The sequence below is a fragment of the Gordionus sp. m RMFG-2023 genome, chromosome 2, assembly GCF_954871325.1.
Source record: "Gordionus sp. m RMFG-2023 chromosome 2, tfGorSpeb1-WG-v2, whole genome shotgun sequence".
NCBI classification, from domain to species: Eukaryota; Metazoa; Nematomorpha; class Gordioida; order Chordodea; family Parachordodidae; genus Gordionus; species Gordionus sp. m RMFG-2023.
In genome coordinates this window covers 18,799,380-18,816,297 of record NC_088776.1, presented here as the reverse complement: position 1 = coordinate 18,816,297, position 16,918 = coordinate 18,799,380, and the positions used below count along the sequence as shown (strand labels likewise).

The 16,918-nt window shown below is 25.6% G+C and overlaps 2 protein-coding genes across 3 annotated transcripts in view; one reads left to right on the top strand and one right to left on the bottom strand.

The window, feature by feature from the left end:
- Positions 1-2,717: 2,717 nt before the first annotated feature.
- Positions 2,718-16,795, bottom strand: LOC135924150 (uncharacterized). The gene is made up of 3 exons (XM_065459200.1): positions 16,470-16,795; positions 12,173-12,378; positions 2,718-3,013 (listed from the first exon to the last, which is right to left on the bottom strand). The coding sequence occupies exons 1-3, from the start codon at positions 16,793-16,795 to the stop codon at positions 2,766-2,768; spliced, it is 780 nt and encodes a 259-aa protein (XP_065315272.1). The 3' UTR covers positions 2,718-2,765.
- The window catches only part of LOC135923196 (tolloid-like protein 2), a 32,666-nt gene continuing 29,574 nt past the window's right edge, over positions 13,827-16,918 (top strand). For both annotated transcript variants that reach the window (XM_065457812.1, XM_065457816.1), the window contains exon 1: positions 13,827-13,957. The gene's annotated coding sequence lies outside the window, so the exon portion shown is untranslated. The remainder of the gene's footprint in view (positions 13,958-16,918) is intronic.

Sequence of the window (16,918 nt, the reverse complement as noted above, 5' to 3'; positions counted from 1 at the left end):
CGATCAATCTAGCTTATTTTACCTTTCCCTCTTGTTTCTGGAGTATGTTCTTCTTTTTAAAACATAAGCTAGTTCACATTTTTCCCCATTCAGAGTTTAATATTTTTAAGTAGCCATTTTTATAAGAACTAATTTCTTTAATTCCACTTTAGGAGTAGTGAGATGACCTCTGGTTTTAATTTTAAGTGATACTGGCAAACACAATGAGTTTCTTTGGAGAATACTTTTTTTGTGATCATTTATCGGTCGTGTTTTTTGGAATCGTAATTTTATCCTACTTTTATTTTTAAGAATTGCATACGTATTCAGCTCCATGCAAATTAATTTTTTTGCCAATTTTTGGATAGTTCAAAAATTTTAATCAAAATATATATTATAATTCTTTTATAGAGTTAAATATAATGAAAACGAATTGTTTTGTTTTAATCAGTGGCTACTCTACATAAGACGAGAGTGCGGGGGGGGGGAATAGGGGCCATTTGTAATTAAATTCGAAATCCTTCATTCACATATAATATTTTAGTAAGATTTGAATTTATACACGCCTGTGTCATTTTTAGATAATGACTAGTAACAAAAAGTTGAATCACCAAGCTATTATTTATGTGCTATTTTTAGCCTAAATTATGATACCTGAAATAGTTTTAATTAGGATGTTTTTGGGATTTTATAAACAGTGGCTTATTTAAATATTTTTAGTATATTGGTTGGACGAATATCTCGGCCGAAGTAGAAACTTTATTTTATGGGTTAGGGGTAGATAAAGGGGGGGGGGTTTGCCTCCAACGAATTTTTGGTCATGTAGACTTCTACTAATTCCATCAAAATTTTATTTTTAATAAAAGAAGATAAACATGAATTATTTTTTTAATCTCGGCCCGATTTTAGTAACACCTACTCAATTCTTTAATCATAAAACCCGCGGCCCGATCCTGATCTCATTACAAATTGCAAAGACTAGTGTAAACTCTTGATCTAGGAAGTAAACTAACTATTAATCATTTATATTTCGTGACCATAGCTATAAGTAGAAGAAAGAAATATTGAAATTTGTACAGTTCTAAAACGCTTTATTCGTTTTTTTAAAAATAATATTTTTTTGAAGAAATCGTAGGTCACACTGCAAAACCTCTTAGGTGATAAATTTTTTAAAATATGTTTTTTTGCAGAAATGTGCTTATTCATAGTTCTTCTATCGCCTTTCAAAAAATTGAACATTATTAGAAACCCAAAAATGTCTATATTTTAACAAATTTTATTTCATGAAAAAAGATTATGAGGCATTTACATAAAATGTATGAAGTTATATAATAATTATTAGAAACATGTTTTTTTATAAAATTATTAATGAATAAATAGAAATTTAAAAAAAATACTGTTTAATCATTGTTTATACTATTATAGAATTATCAAAATACTTAAATATTATTAATAAAGATATGTTGGGTCAGTCCTCCTTTTTTTTGTCTAACAACCTACAATATCTTCTTCCACGGACCGATGGCAAGCTTAATTTTTTTTGTGAAATTAAGGGCCACAATTTTCCAATTTTCTTTTCAAGTTCCTCTAAAGATCCAAAATGTAGCCTTTTTATAAACGAAAATCTTAAATTTGAAGTTGAAGTTGATAATCCAGTAATTTAGATCAGGGATGCTAGGGGGTGCCATTAAGTAGATTTTATAAATTGTGAGCAATTCGATGACAAAAATTCCTGTGTATAAAGCGCTATGCGAAGGAGCGTTATCTTGCATTAATTTTATATTTAATCGGCTAATAAGGCCTGACACTGTGGGAAAAGTTTTTTCGGGTGTTTGATATAAACATCAGAATTAGTCTTTATTCTTTAAGGATTAAAAAAACATAATTTTATGAGTATAAGAACTTCTTTTGATAATATTTTCAACTTACAGAATTATCATTTTTGTTAGGTGTTAATAAAAACTTGTTTGATAACCTAAATATTATAATTTATAATTATAAAAAAATTTGTTAAAAATCAACACATAAGAACCTATCTAGCCCGTTTTTGAAAAAAAATTGAAGGTCGAGTTATTTTATTACCAAAAGCATTTTATTTATCTCACTTTTCTATAAACTCGATATATTTTTTATAAGATTTGCTAATACATAGTTCCATATATTCTTTAATAAAATACGAATATTAAAAAACAGTGACACTTAGTGGTAGATATCAAACTCTATTTTTTTTTGATAAACATAGTATAAAAGATTGTTCAAAATTTCTCATTCAGATTTAAAATTAATATTCGTGTTATTTGTGACAGCATAACTATAGTTATAAAGAAATTAAGAAAAGTTGACCAATGATTTCAATTTTAGAAATCGATAAAGGGAAGAAATTTAAGCTGTTAAATTATTGTCAATTAATCAAATAAAATATTAAAATATATGACAAATGAAAGAAAACGATGCTCCTGAGATGACACTATCGAAAAAACTTTTCACGTCCCTAAGATGGAAGAGCTAGCTATATATTTCCTCTTTATATCAGTTTAAAATCGGTTATACTATTAAAATTATAATTATCATGTCCAATATAATTATTTATTTGTTAAAAACTTTAATTTGCAAGTACATCTACATATTAAATATAATTACAATACATTAATATTAACTTAGTAGTATACACATATTTATAATCTTTACATAGAAAAGGTAATTTGGAAGACAGTTTGAAACTACTATTATACCTATATTATAACCAATTTAAAAAAATCTTCTTACATCTATTAAAAAAATAATTTCTACTCTTCTCCATAATAATATGCGTATTGTTGTTGATCTTCTCCGGGTGGCATAGATGGTGGAATGGCCATTTTATGGGTATCTTTTTGATGCATATTAGTACTTGTGAGAGCTAGAAACTTCTCAATCGCTTCCGATTTTTTAGAATGAGTTGTAACGGGAACGATAGGTATAGGCGAGGCATTAATATTTTCGAGTTTATTTGGATATTTATTTAATAGCGGATCGTGGACAGAATTATGCTCTTCTTGCTTATTTTATTTACAAAAAAAAATGTTTTAGAATAATCGACGGATATTTATTTATATATTGGTTTTATATATATATGCTTTTAATTTTTAGGCATTTATACACGATTTGCATATAGAAACAAATACTTAATCAATTGAACAAAAGCGTGCTTAGCAATTTATTTTAACTGAGTGCATCCAAAACAATTTTTAATTTAGAAACACACTTATTTGACCCCTTTTCACGTACTTAAATTATAAGAACTTAATTTCACTCACTTGTTAATCATCAAATTCAAAATTTTATATATCAAGGATTCAAATTTGAATATTCCCAACATACTTTTTCCATTTCTATCTTCCAAAATATAAGTCTTAAATCTCCAAAAGATATTAGTTTTTAAAAAATCTCTTAGCCTTATATTTAAAAATTTTAAAAGATTGTGTCACTAACTTCTATCATTTAGGTTTGTTAAGAAGTTAATTCTTAATTTGTTTAGGGCTGCTCAAAAATAAACGTTTCTTTCTATATAAAATATTTTAGGTTTGTGATTCTATTTAAATTTAAACCTGCTGAATCTGATTTTATCCTTACTTAGCGAAACCATTCTACCAAATAAATTATATTGTAATCTAGGTATATCACAAAAACTGTGCATGGTTACGAAGAATCAACGGAATTATTTACGATTTTCACATATATATATTATATAAATGTACAGTAGATAAAAAAAAGATCAATAGATTAGATAGTAGAATGTAATGAAAATATTAACCTAAATAGTATATATATATATAGGCCGGGATGCATCCATTTCTAGTATTATACATATTTGTATTGGGATATAGAATCCATGGCCAATAAAACAGATTTCTAAACTTTAAATATCTAACTTAACCTGAAATGTATTTCAGTATGTATGGAGTACCAACATTGCGAATTTCAAATTATTTTGCCGTGAAATTTAAAAAAACTCTTTTAGAATTTTAAATATAAATTAAAAAATATACAAACCTTTATGGCGAAAATTATCTGAGATTGTATGTACTCTACACATTTGGCAAAATCAGAATTTTTAAATTTTTAAATAGTAAATGATTCGAAATTAAGAGTTTCCAAATCTCAATGGACTCTATATCGTATATATTATGTAATAACGGTTATGATCTACTGGAATTGGATATAAAATATATCTATAGGTGCGGATCCAGGAATAGAAAGTGGTTTAAAAAATAAAATCCATTTTAACAAAAACGTATACTCAATTTTTATGTTTATTTTAAAAAAAAATGATATAAAAAGGTTTCAAAACTATAAATATTTTAAAGTGAAATATGCAAAAGTGGTATGTAATATGAACATGCCAAAGATTAAAATAATATAGAAAATAATTATGGGGGATTCTCTTGGCATGTATTAATGTCGACGAATACTTATTAAGGAAAAGCTTTCCACCTTTGCAGTATCATTGTGCTTCTTAAACAGCTCTTCAATCTTATTAGTTTGAAAATATTTTTCAGCCTCAACCCTTTCTCTATACATCTGATTTTTTAACTTTGTGTCTTCTGAAAATCTCCCACTAACCTGCGAAAGAACATCATCAAGTGCAATTGAAATTAAAAATATTCTTCTGCGTTATCAGCAAGATAACTATGCAACAGTTTTTCTAATTAAAAAAGGCTAAGTATAACATTTATTGGAAAGATTTTTAAAAATATTATATTGAAGCAACAATCTGTAATTCTAGGTCTCGTTTCTTTAGCCCCAACCATTTCTGCAATAAGTTTTACCTTTTGATTAGGATCTTTTTTAAAATTATCAATTTCCTCATACAATTATTTAAGTATATAAATAGAATAATATAATTTTATTTAATACTAACGCGATAATATTTTCAAATCGTTGAAGCGTATACAGAATGCCATTCGCCTTTGTTCCCGATTCTGAATATCAATTACAATCCTTTCCAAGGAGATAATAGTGAGATTCTTCATCATATAAATATGGATATGATATCGAATCACAATTTTATCAATTAATTGTATCGAGTTCTCAAATTTTCAAAGCGTTCTATACAACTTATCTTACATAGATCTTTGATTTTTTGTCATTTGTAGGATTTAATTAGTATTCTGCTTTTTAAAAATTATTTAAATTTCCAATTGCCCTTTTCTAATATTTTGTTTCTAAGCGGTTATCTTTTCCAGTTCATCTAATAAATTTAATTATTACCTAAAATTATTTAAATTTTTTTACAAATCTTTATTAATTTTTGTTCTAAGATATTGTGTTTATTTTGATATCCTGGAATAAAATGGAAAACATTTAAAATGTAAATAAGTATTTTAGATAAATTAAAAAAATTATAAAAAGTATAGTTGGTCAAACAAAAGGATAGATAGATATTAAATAATAATTCCAAATATCGCAGTTTTAAAAACTGCTTTCTCAAGGAGTAAGTTACAACCCCTGAGTCCCTCCCCTGGATCCGCGCATTTCTATTCTCTAAAATTTATGTTTTGCTAGACTATAACGATGTACTACTGGTATATATTCTTTCATTTTAATCCTTATACTCAATGGATGATAATAATTTTTAAAACACAATATATTAATATTTTATACCATGGATGCGAACCCGGCAAAATTTTTACCCGGGTTCGGGTTCGGTTTAAAGTTAAAAAAAATAGGTTGGTTCTGTTCGGGTTCGGTTCAGGGAAATATTTTTGAACCCGGGTTTGGTTCCGGGTTCAGCTCGGGTTTAAGAAATTTTTAAATTAATAAAAAAAAATATTCTATATTTAAATCATAATTAAAAAACTAGACATAAATTTGGTATAAAAAATAATTTTTTATTTTATTTATAGGCAAATATAGTTAAAAATACAAAGCAAAGTCATGTATAGATTCAAAAAATTTTATTTAGACATATTTCTTTAAATTAAAATATCCAATATAATAATTTTTACATTGACTTGTTCATTTTCATTTCTAATTAATAATCTTTGAGAATAAGTTAAAAATTAAAAATAAATGGCGTAAATGAATTTAATTGTTTAAAATTTATTTACAATCCAATAGGAATCTTTGAGAATAAATTTTAAAAATTTAAATATGGAGTAAATGAATTAAGTTGTTTAAAATTTATTAACACTTCTTAAATGGAAATTTGAAAATATTATAAAATGTCAAGGAAATTATTAATATTTGTATTTACAATTATACAAATATCTTATATTAATTTATTTAAACAATACATTGAACCCGGGTTCAAATAAAATTCTCGGGTTCGGGGGGTTACCCGAGTTTTCTTCTTCGGGTTCGGTTTGAACCCCTGTTTTATACCTTTTTTGGTGGAAATATATGTGTATCACAATTTATTTATTATTAAGTGAGCTGATGTTGTTAGTATATATTAGATACCATCGAAGGTGGGGGGGGGAGGGGGGGTAGCATAAAAATCATAGGCGATTGAGGTTAAAAATAATTATCAAATATTTTTACTTAATTAATTAATTTTCTTTTACATTATATAATATTGAATAACTCCAAAATAAGGCATTGGGTATAAAATAGAAATAGGATTTAGAAAATAGAAATAAATTTACTAAAATTATATTTAAAAAATTGATCAGGTCAAGTGAATGTCTTAATGCTCTAACCTCGGTTCCCTTTCTAAATTGCTAAAACAAAAATTGTTAAAATTAGGAAACTCGTTTATACCTCCTAGAAAATTTTAAAAGTTGTATTAAAAATAATTATATTAAGTGCCAGGGAAAAATATCATTAAGATTCCCCAATTTGAAATGTTGAACACATTTCCACATTTATAGCGATTTTTTAAGAACTCCAAATATAATTGTTTAATCCCCTATCATCTTATTATTCTCAATATTGCTTTAAAAAAATCTATAAGAGATATAAGCGAGATACCCAATTCTTAGAGGTTTTTGTTGGATTTAGTACTTATTCCCTAGGTTATAGTTTATTATATATTTTGGAAAAATAATAATTTTGCACACGAAAACTATAAAACCAGGGATCAAACCAAACCTGAACCGAACCGCTAAAATGCCTCTGAACCGGTTCGAGCCTCATGATTTTATGTGTAAGTTATTACTTGCAAAAATTTTAAATATATTAGAATTGTTTCAAAGATTATCATCAATCACATTTGATTGATAAGTGTCAGTCATAATTTTTATAAACTAGTATATTGCCATTTTACTGCATTTTTTAAATATTTTAAGCTTATAAATTATAATGCCTAGAGAAAATTAAATCCAATACATAAATTATTTACATATACTATTATAAATGACACATCAAATAATATTACTAATTGTCAAATAAATATGAAAGGCCATCATAAATCTTGAGCGTCACCTAAAAAGAAACTATCATCTAGAATTCTATAAAATTAACAAAATGTCACAACAAAAGCCTAATAAAATAAAAAGTTTATCTCACTAAGCCAACAGACGATAGAAGAAGCATTAAAAGATCAAACAGTATCAGTAAAACTAAATAAAATAAATAATAATCGATGCTAGTACTGAGTTGCCCACTTTTAATGGCAGACCATTCAAATTAATCGATGATAACGGTTTTAAAAAAATTCTTGATCCTATATTAGAAGACGGTAATACTAAAATTAATTCTCAAATATTTAATCAAATATTGTAGAATAAGTCTTAAGTATTTGGCAAAATATAATCAAAGAAATTAATGGTAAGTTATTATCTCTAAAAATTGAATGTCGTCTAGACAGGTCCATTATTGGGATTAATCTTCAGTATATTCAAAAAGCAAAAATTGTTTTAAGAACACTAGCAATTAAAGAAACTTTTGAACGACCCACTACAGAAAATTTACAAATACTTTTAATTAAATGATTATGAAATCAAAACATCTCAAATATGCACAATAACAACTGACAATGGGGCAAATCTTATTAAGATAATAAAATTATTCTTTGAGGATAGTGATGAAGACAATCAAATGCCTGAAAATGATGAAGAAGAACAAATACAAAATATAGATTTGAACACAAATGTACCTGATGTTAACAATCAATCTTAATGATTCTCAATATAATATTATAAATATAAGATGTGCTTCTCATACCTTACAACTTGTAATCATGCATTAAAAAATTGCTCAGTTTCTAATATAATTATTAATGCTCGTGCTGCGTGCAAGAAGCTAAGGACAAAATAGATATCAATCATAAAAAATTTAACTTAGAAAGATCTATATTGGCTTATCATAGATTGTTATCAACCTATGACATGCAAGAGAGATTGAATGAATTAAAAGATATGTGTGAGGAATTATCAGTATCATACATGAACTTTATTTTACAGCTTTGGAATGGGAAGCAATTATAAGGTTGATAAATAAAGCCAATTATAGTAGCTACCAAGAACTTACAACTTGGGCAGATAACCTTAGGGGATTTTTATGGCATATGTCTAAAAGTTAAATTAGACATTTATATTTTACTTAACCCTTTGCTGGTTCAATAATAACTATGAATTTTAGAGAGAAACAACTTTTAAACAACAATGCCTTTTGTCATGCCTATATTTATATTTAAGCTATGTTTTAAAAATATATTATATCTTATATAAATTTAATTGATAATTTTATTTACCTTAATTTATAATTTTATTTTACTTTATATATTTTTATATCTATTCATAAAATAATAAGATTTTTTTAATGATATTATATAGATATCAACCAACTGCTTCTGACTAAGAAAAACCAAGTCTAGAGAGCATATTATTAAAATATGGCATAACATTGAATTAAACTATTTTATAAGAGTGGAGCATTCTAGTGAAGGTGAATCAATGCCGGTTAATGTATCTTCATCTAAAAAAGGATTTAGTAGAAAATCTTCTTTAAAAAAAGATGGTAACAAACAAAATCTGTTAAAAAAATCGGAGAATATTAGAAATATTTTAGTTAATTTTTCTAAAGAACCTAGGTTAAATAAAACTATGAATATTTTAAACTATTGGAGAAATCAGAGTAATCGATGCCCAGAATTATGTAAATTGTTTCATACTGGCAGTGCCAGCTACTCAAATTAGTGTGGAAAGATGTTTTTCAACAATTAAATTTATACCATCTCTTTATAGATGCAATTTGAGTGAGACGAATCTTGAAAATATATTAATTGTGAGGCCTAATAAAAAAATTTTAAGTAAATAAAGTTAAATATTGTTCATATTAAAATTAATCATTGATATTTATTTGAATTATTTATAATTTAAATATTATTTTATAATATGCAATTAATAAAAATGAAGGTTTTATGTATGTGTTTTTTATTTTATGATGAAATAAAAAAAAATATACCTCCCTATACATAATTCGAATGTAGATTTGAATATAAAAATGTTTAAGCCGGTTTTTAGAGGTTCGAGCCGAACCGATATTTTAATTTTTTACAAACCGAACCTGAATCTTGAACCGTTATTTTTATCCGAACCTGAACTGAACCGATATTTGTTTCGGTTTGGATCCCTGTAAAAAACTATCCTATTATATTTGATAAATAAAATTAAAATACATAAAGCTACTACTATTATTGTTAATTAGGACATAATAAGATTATCTATATATAAAAATTAAAGTTCTTCCAATATGGTAAAAAGAAAAAATAGCTTAAAGCATATATCATGATATAAGAAGATATTTCATGGGATTTTTTTTTAACCATTTTACATAGTTTTTAAGAACTTTTTAATATTAAAATATTTTGATATTTTTCTTGCGTTTAAAATGGATTCATTAAATTAACATTAATATTCTTTTACTGTTTATGATAATAATAAAAATTTACTAAAGTAATAATTTAATAATGAATTAGATTATTTTATGGAGGAAAATGATGGACTATGGTACCAATTAAATCAAAGTTACACAAATAATTTTAATTGATGAATTACAGACCTCATGGTTTAAAATCTTTTAATTTATATAATCCATATATTAATATCTCGTTCTTTATAAATAATGCTCATTTTTGCTCTTATACCTAATAAAAAATTTTTTCATTACAAAATATTTCATAATCAGCTTATATTAAAAATAAGGGTGTTATCTAGAAGCAATTAAATTATGAGAAACATTTTTAAACTACCGCATTAAAAACGCATTGTTAGGAAGATGCCTTAAAATTTTGATTGTATCTCTAACATTGACCCCAATTAGGAGAGACTAGGATAAAACGATCGATATTTTGCATTTTTACCATATTAAAACAAAAGTAAAACAGAATAAATTATAGTTTATTATATAGCCCAATTCTTTAACTACAAAAGTAAAAAAAATGAAGCTCTCTAGCTATAATACTTTAGGAGTTATAAAAAATTCTGTGAAATCAGCGATTTATGCAATTGAACCCCGTGTCCAGTGTAAAATGACTAAGCACTTGGTAGTGGTTAAAATAAAATTGAACATAACTTTATTGTTTTATTGAATAAAATATTAGAAATTTTGACATATATTTATTACTTTTTTGTAAACTAATATATAATAAATTACAATAAGGGAATATAAAAAAATTATCAAAAATATCATTCAGCCCGATTAAGATTTTAGCCAAAATAATATTATGTAAGTCTATATTTTTCTCATAGATGGCAGAAAGGTTTGGACCACTATTTGCCAAATCTCGAGGCCTACATAATATTATTTTGGCTAAAATTTTAATCGGGTCGTTTTAAAGAATCGTCCCAAATCGGGCGCTCTAACAACACTAGTGTCCATTTTAGGAACTTCGTATTTTTTAAATATTCTTTATTTTAGCGATTATTTTTTAAATTTTAATTTCATATATTACGCAGACTATTATAATGTTGCATTTTTCAAAAATATTTTTATATTGTTTAAAGAGTAAATATTTGAAAATTTGTTTTTTTGCAGCTTTAATCAGATGGAACATTTTCACCGTTTTACCCATAGCTGTTTTACCCAATATTTATCAAATAACTCATTATTGCATGACTTCTAACTAAGCTAAAAACTTTCAAAAATTAGAATTTAAGCAACCTATGTACAACATTATAAATCATTAGAATTATAATTTGTTAAAAGAAAAAAAAATACTAATTAGGTGATTTTAAAAATTTATGTATTAAAAAGAGGTTTTTGGAAATATATATCAAACCAAAGCAAACATTTGTCAAAAAAAATAGGTAAGAAATTATATATAAAAATACATCTTTATTTACAACAAATTTAATGTCTTTATACTCAAGGGCTAAAATTATTCACATCCTATCAATCGCTTTACTCTGGTCTCCCTTATTTGGAATAAATAGTATTAGAATGAAATTGATTGATTTCAATGTTAAAATATAAAATATATCCAAACTTAAAAATAAACCTGTCTCTCTACTGTACAGATAATGTTAGAATGTATATAGCTTCTTTTTTTAAATTTAGACTCACCCTGCATTTTAAAAAAATAATTATACTATAGCGTAAATATAATATTGATAAAATAACTGGAATATGAATATTTATTAATGATTGGTATCTTGAGTATAATAGAGGACTTCTAAATAATTTCTTTTGGAGAAAGATTAAAAATTAATGAGATATTTTATTGAATTCATGCACACACAAATTATACACCATAAATGTCTGTATGATATAATCATGCTTATTTTACTTATAGCCCACTTATTATTTATTCTACTTAGTTTTTAAAGCACTAATAGATTTTAAATTAATTCCTATATGTAACTGTTAAATCAGTGTTTTAGTATTTTTGTGAAACATGCAACATTTGTTGCTTATAAAAAATTAACCAATATAATTTTAGCACATTCTGAAAAATAAATGATTAGAAAATATTGATGAAAACTAATTAATTTAGTCATTTTTAAACTCAGGTAATCATTTTGAAAATATTTTTATTCAAAAACGAGCCATAAAGATTAACAACGTTCTCTTATTAAATTTATACTTTCTTCAAATTCCGCACAAAATTATATATATAATAATATTTTTTCCGGTCATGGGTTATACTTTATTTGAATATTTACTGATATTGTATAAAGATCTGCTCATATTAATTTTTTAGGTTTCAAATATATGTTCGATATATTTATTTAAAAAAATAATGTAAAAATATTCCATAATAGAATTTTACTTTGGTTAACGAGTCCCTGGGGTCTAATTTGTTGGTTCATAGGACTGTTTTGTTGTTGATCTAGGATTGCATAATCGTAACCCTTTCTCATCCAACTATTTTCATATGCATCAGGGGCAATTTTTAGATCTTCTGGCATATCATCAATTATATCCATTATCAGTTCTTCTCTACTCTTAACTTTAGCCTGCATCGATGCTTCGGTGCTTATTTAATAAATGGGAAAAATATGATATGTAATATAAATATATAAAGAAAATATGCTGAAAAAGAACGATAAAAGATTAAGCTACTTTTAAAATTATATTCATTATAATTGTATTATAAAAATTAATAACTAATTTGAAAAGATATAAAAAGAAAAAGGATAGCTAGAAATTAGTCTAGTCATGATTTTTAGTCTATATTATGTTATATATGATGTGAGTGTGACCTTTTATATATTGAAGAATAAAATGAAATTGAATATCAAAAAATTTTTATCATTAAAAAACATATATCATCTAAAGTTATGTATGTTATGTAATAGTTTTAGATTTTTTTTTTTTGGGGGGGGGGGAGGGGATATAAAGAATCATATGTTTAGGTATTATTGACCAAGGAGGTGTGAGGCAAAATAATAGCATTGTAAATTTAATACATCGGTAATTAGCGATATATTAATATAAAGTTTAGATAGAATGATTACTAGTTTCGACATCGACATAGTGTTTATCCCCTCTCCCCCCATACATAAACGAATTTTAAGAATATAAATTTGGCATTTTCTATAAAGTAGAACTTAAATTATAATTTACTGTATATTAATATTAAATTATATAAATATGTGTCTAATTTTTAAAAATTGATACAAGATATATTTATTTATATCTCTTTTTATCATGAAACCTATCATATTTTCTCGAAATCCCAAGGCTGGAAACTTTTTTCTCCCAGACCCTAATTGGCAGATATTGGCCCGCTTCTTCTAGCAGCCTAAGGCATCATTGGTGGCTTATAACTATAGTTATCATGATAACATTATATTTATTTAAATGAAATTCAATAACTTTTTATCATTTTATAATACATAAGTATTGCATAAAATAATTTTTTTCACTCTTATAATATCCAATGTTTTAATAAGTATTTATTTATATATTTATTGTTAAATATAATTTTGTGGGTAAATCTAAAATTAACTGTAATCGATATCTGCAGGTAAGCATGCAGGATATTATGAAGGATTATTTAACATGCATACAAACTATATAGAGGATCTTTATAAAAATATTAATTTTTTAATATAACTCAAGCAGAAAAACACTAATATGACAACTAATGTCTATGGTAGAAAAATATTTTAAAATTAATTTTAAGATAAATTCTTATGAATTATACATTAAAGTGCCTTAAGAAGAATTATTTTAAAAATATTATATATTTCTAGAATAATGTAACTTCTACATAATAAAGATCTTTATAATATTCATGTTGCTCAAATGATAGTTTATCGATTTTTTAAATATTATATTAGAACTTCTCTAGTAAAAACTCCCAAATAAAGTTTTTTTTATAAAATAATATTTATATAATGTCATTATTTCTGGTTTTAGAATAATAAATCATATATAATGTAATGTTACTCAGATTTAATACCATATTAAAAATTAATAATATTTATAATGGACCAAGATTTTTAAATTTTCTTTTGATTTTTATAATTCATATAACTTTTTGGTTTACAAATAAATGAGTGGTTGGAAGAAAAACTCTTTCTCTCCTCACCATGGAATACATGATTAGGTAAAATTGTGTTTTATAATATTTTTGTATTGATATCAAAGCGAAAGTATACTTTTTTAATTTGTAAAACCCTTTCTTAGATTTTATAATTCTAAACAATACAATAGCCACATTTCTTATAATAAAATTTTCACATAAAAATATCTGTAATAAATTATAAATTTGGGACTTAATTGTCCTGCTGGCCAAAAAGACACCGGACAAAAAGGAGTCAAACAAAAATACCCTCCGACAAAAATAACCCAATTTTAATAAATTTTTAAAATTCGAGAGGGGATTATTTTTAAAAAATTTAACAATTTATTCTACACAGCTCTAAGTAACTGTTGGATTTTATCGAATTTAGTAGGTTTGGTGTCTAATAAAATTAAGTATTTATCACAATCTCCTTTTATGCTTAGATTACCATAGCCCATCAGGCCTTGCCATCAATGCATAGCAATACATTTAGCCAACATCTAAGCATTTCCTCAGTACTCCTATGTGCATGGTTTTTTAGAAAAATGTATGCAAAAATGCACAGCGCACTTTATCATTAGTTTATTTTTATTGAAAAATAAACATATGTGCAAAGAAATTGATAATTTTTTTAATTTAAAAAAGGAACTCTTACCACAGAAGCTATAATTTGTATGAGATATACGTTTGAACTTTACCATTTTTGAATGTAAAGGTGCACGTGATATTTTTATTACGTTACTTAACAATCGCTCAACCTTAGTTTAACGTAAAAATCATCTATTGTAATCTTTTCCCATTTCACCGTAACTAATCCATCTTATTTTGGTATCGCATTTTCCAAAGATGTCACAACTCTATTTGACTTCTTTTTTATGCAATTGCTACTAAACATTTAAAGTAAAGGGGCAGGCATAGACATTGAGTCTCTTATTTCAAAATACCACAAAAAGTTGATTTTTTTACCATGTATGATGTTTTTTATATATTTCGTTTATTTCTTTTTGTTATTATATATAATCATTTTAATGCTTCTATATTTTTCGTTCATCTTATCTTGATACCAATTTTAGAATTACTTTTATTTTGCAAATAACTTTTATTCATACTGTTTACCAAACAGATTGAAGTATTAATGTATTATATTTAAGCATTAAATATTGGCATAAGCTATAGGGCTTTAAAAAGTTTGATAAGTTTAGGCTTAGGACTGCGTCTTAATATGAGATAGATTCATATTAAATTTTTGAAAATATAATTCGATTTAAAATATTTCGATCTATTGAATAAACTAAAAGAACAAATTATATCGATTATAGAACCATAAGATTCAAAAATATAATCATGGAAAAAGAATCCTTAATATATTTCGACGTAATTATTCTTTGAATCGCAATTTCGGTATTTAGATTCAGCCTAAGGCGTGCCGTTATTTTTATTTCGCTCCTAACTGGTTTTTATCTATTGATTTTAAAAACTAATTGATAAATTAGTATGTACTAATCAGGCATTACATATTGGATATTTGGTTTGACTTACCTTATTGATTGATTAATTAAGTCTAATTAGGCATTACATATTGACACACTTAGATATAAAGTGATTATATCATTTCGTCTTAGGAGGACAGGCAATTTATTCTATTTTGTCAATTTATTCTATTTTATCAATTTATTCTATTTTGTCAATAATGTGTTTATCTTTAAACTATCTAACAAAAGGGTTGAAGCACTAAAATGTACAAGATACGTACTGATGATTTCTATAAATTTCAATGTTAATGTTTACAGAAGTTTGCCGGACATCATGCTCTTATAATTTGACTTTATTTTGTCTTAAATTGATTGAAAAACTAATATGGAAGGTACTAAATATTAACTCGAACTATATATTTGTTCTCCATTCTGCCATAATGCGTAATTTCCTTTATGCTCTGGCATAATTTCCTTTTAAAAATTAAAAATACGTATTTTTAATGTTTAGAGGAATGTATATATCTCTAATTTTTAGAGTAAAAAATTTTAATCTTGGATCGAAATATTAAAACTTGTTTTTTCACCCCGTGGGGGGGGGGCCCTATTCTATTTCAACATCTTTTTCAGTTAGTTGGGGCAACAGGGCTAAAATTTTTGGCAATTTATTTCATATCTAACCAATATTTTTTTTCCCCTTTAAACCACCTACAAAACAGATTAAAGCTATAAAATGAAATCTAATTATGCATATAAACTACAGAATTATTATTATTGCAATAATTATTTGCTTTATATTGGATATATACTAGTTAAGGCATACATTTACACTAATAAAGCACATAATATGGTATATATAAAATTATTGCCTCATATTGTTCAGCCAACGTTAACGGAGATGATACAAAGATATTATGTTTTAAAAAAACAAAATTAAAAATATAGTATTCAGCCTAAGACCAGGGAAATAGGATTTTGCCAAAAATATATATAATCGTCCCCTCTCCCCGATAAATCCTGGCTACACCACTGCAAAAAGATAAGATAGGTATAAAAAAAAATTAAATAGGTTATATTTAAACCTTAGTATATTATTTGGGTTAACGTTTTTGCCAGATTTCTGGACGTTGGGACTCAAATTTTTAGATCCACTAGGAAATAATTTCGCGGCTAAATTTTGCATTTCCCTTTTCCTTTTGAGTATGCAAAAGATGGTTATGATACTGGATATAATGAGGCCCAAGAAAAATAGACCTAATGAGAGATTGAGTATGACTTGATTGACATCTTGATTAGCTTGGATAAGAGCCGCTGTTTTGTTAAAATTATCATTGAATTCATTTCCGTTTAAATAAAAATTGATAGTTGTATGAGTTGACTCATTTAAAGCTTTATGGGGAAATGCCATATATCAAACCGGGGTTGGTCAAATGGGTTTGAGACATTAATAATACTATTTAAGGTTCTAAGCGAATTCATTCATAAGAGAGATGTGGATTATGTTAAAATCAAATAATAGTCGATATGAGTT

Bases quoted from the DNA above. Each gene is read 5' to 3' on its own strand.
- LOC135924150 (XM_065459200.1), bottom strand. From the start codon at position 16,795: ATGGCATTTCCCCATAAAGCTTTAAATGAGTCAACTCATACAACTATC. The intron at 12,379-16,469 runs GTTTAAATATAA...TTATTAAATAAG, and splicing joins AACCCAAATAATATACTAAG to CACCGAAGCATCGATGCAGG. The intron at 3,014-12,172 runs GTAAAATTCTAT...AAAATAAGCAAG, and splicing joins CCAGGGACTCGTTAACCAAA to AAGAGCATAATTCTGTCCAC.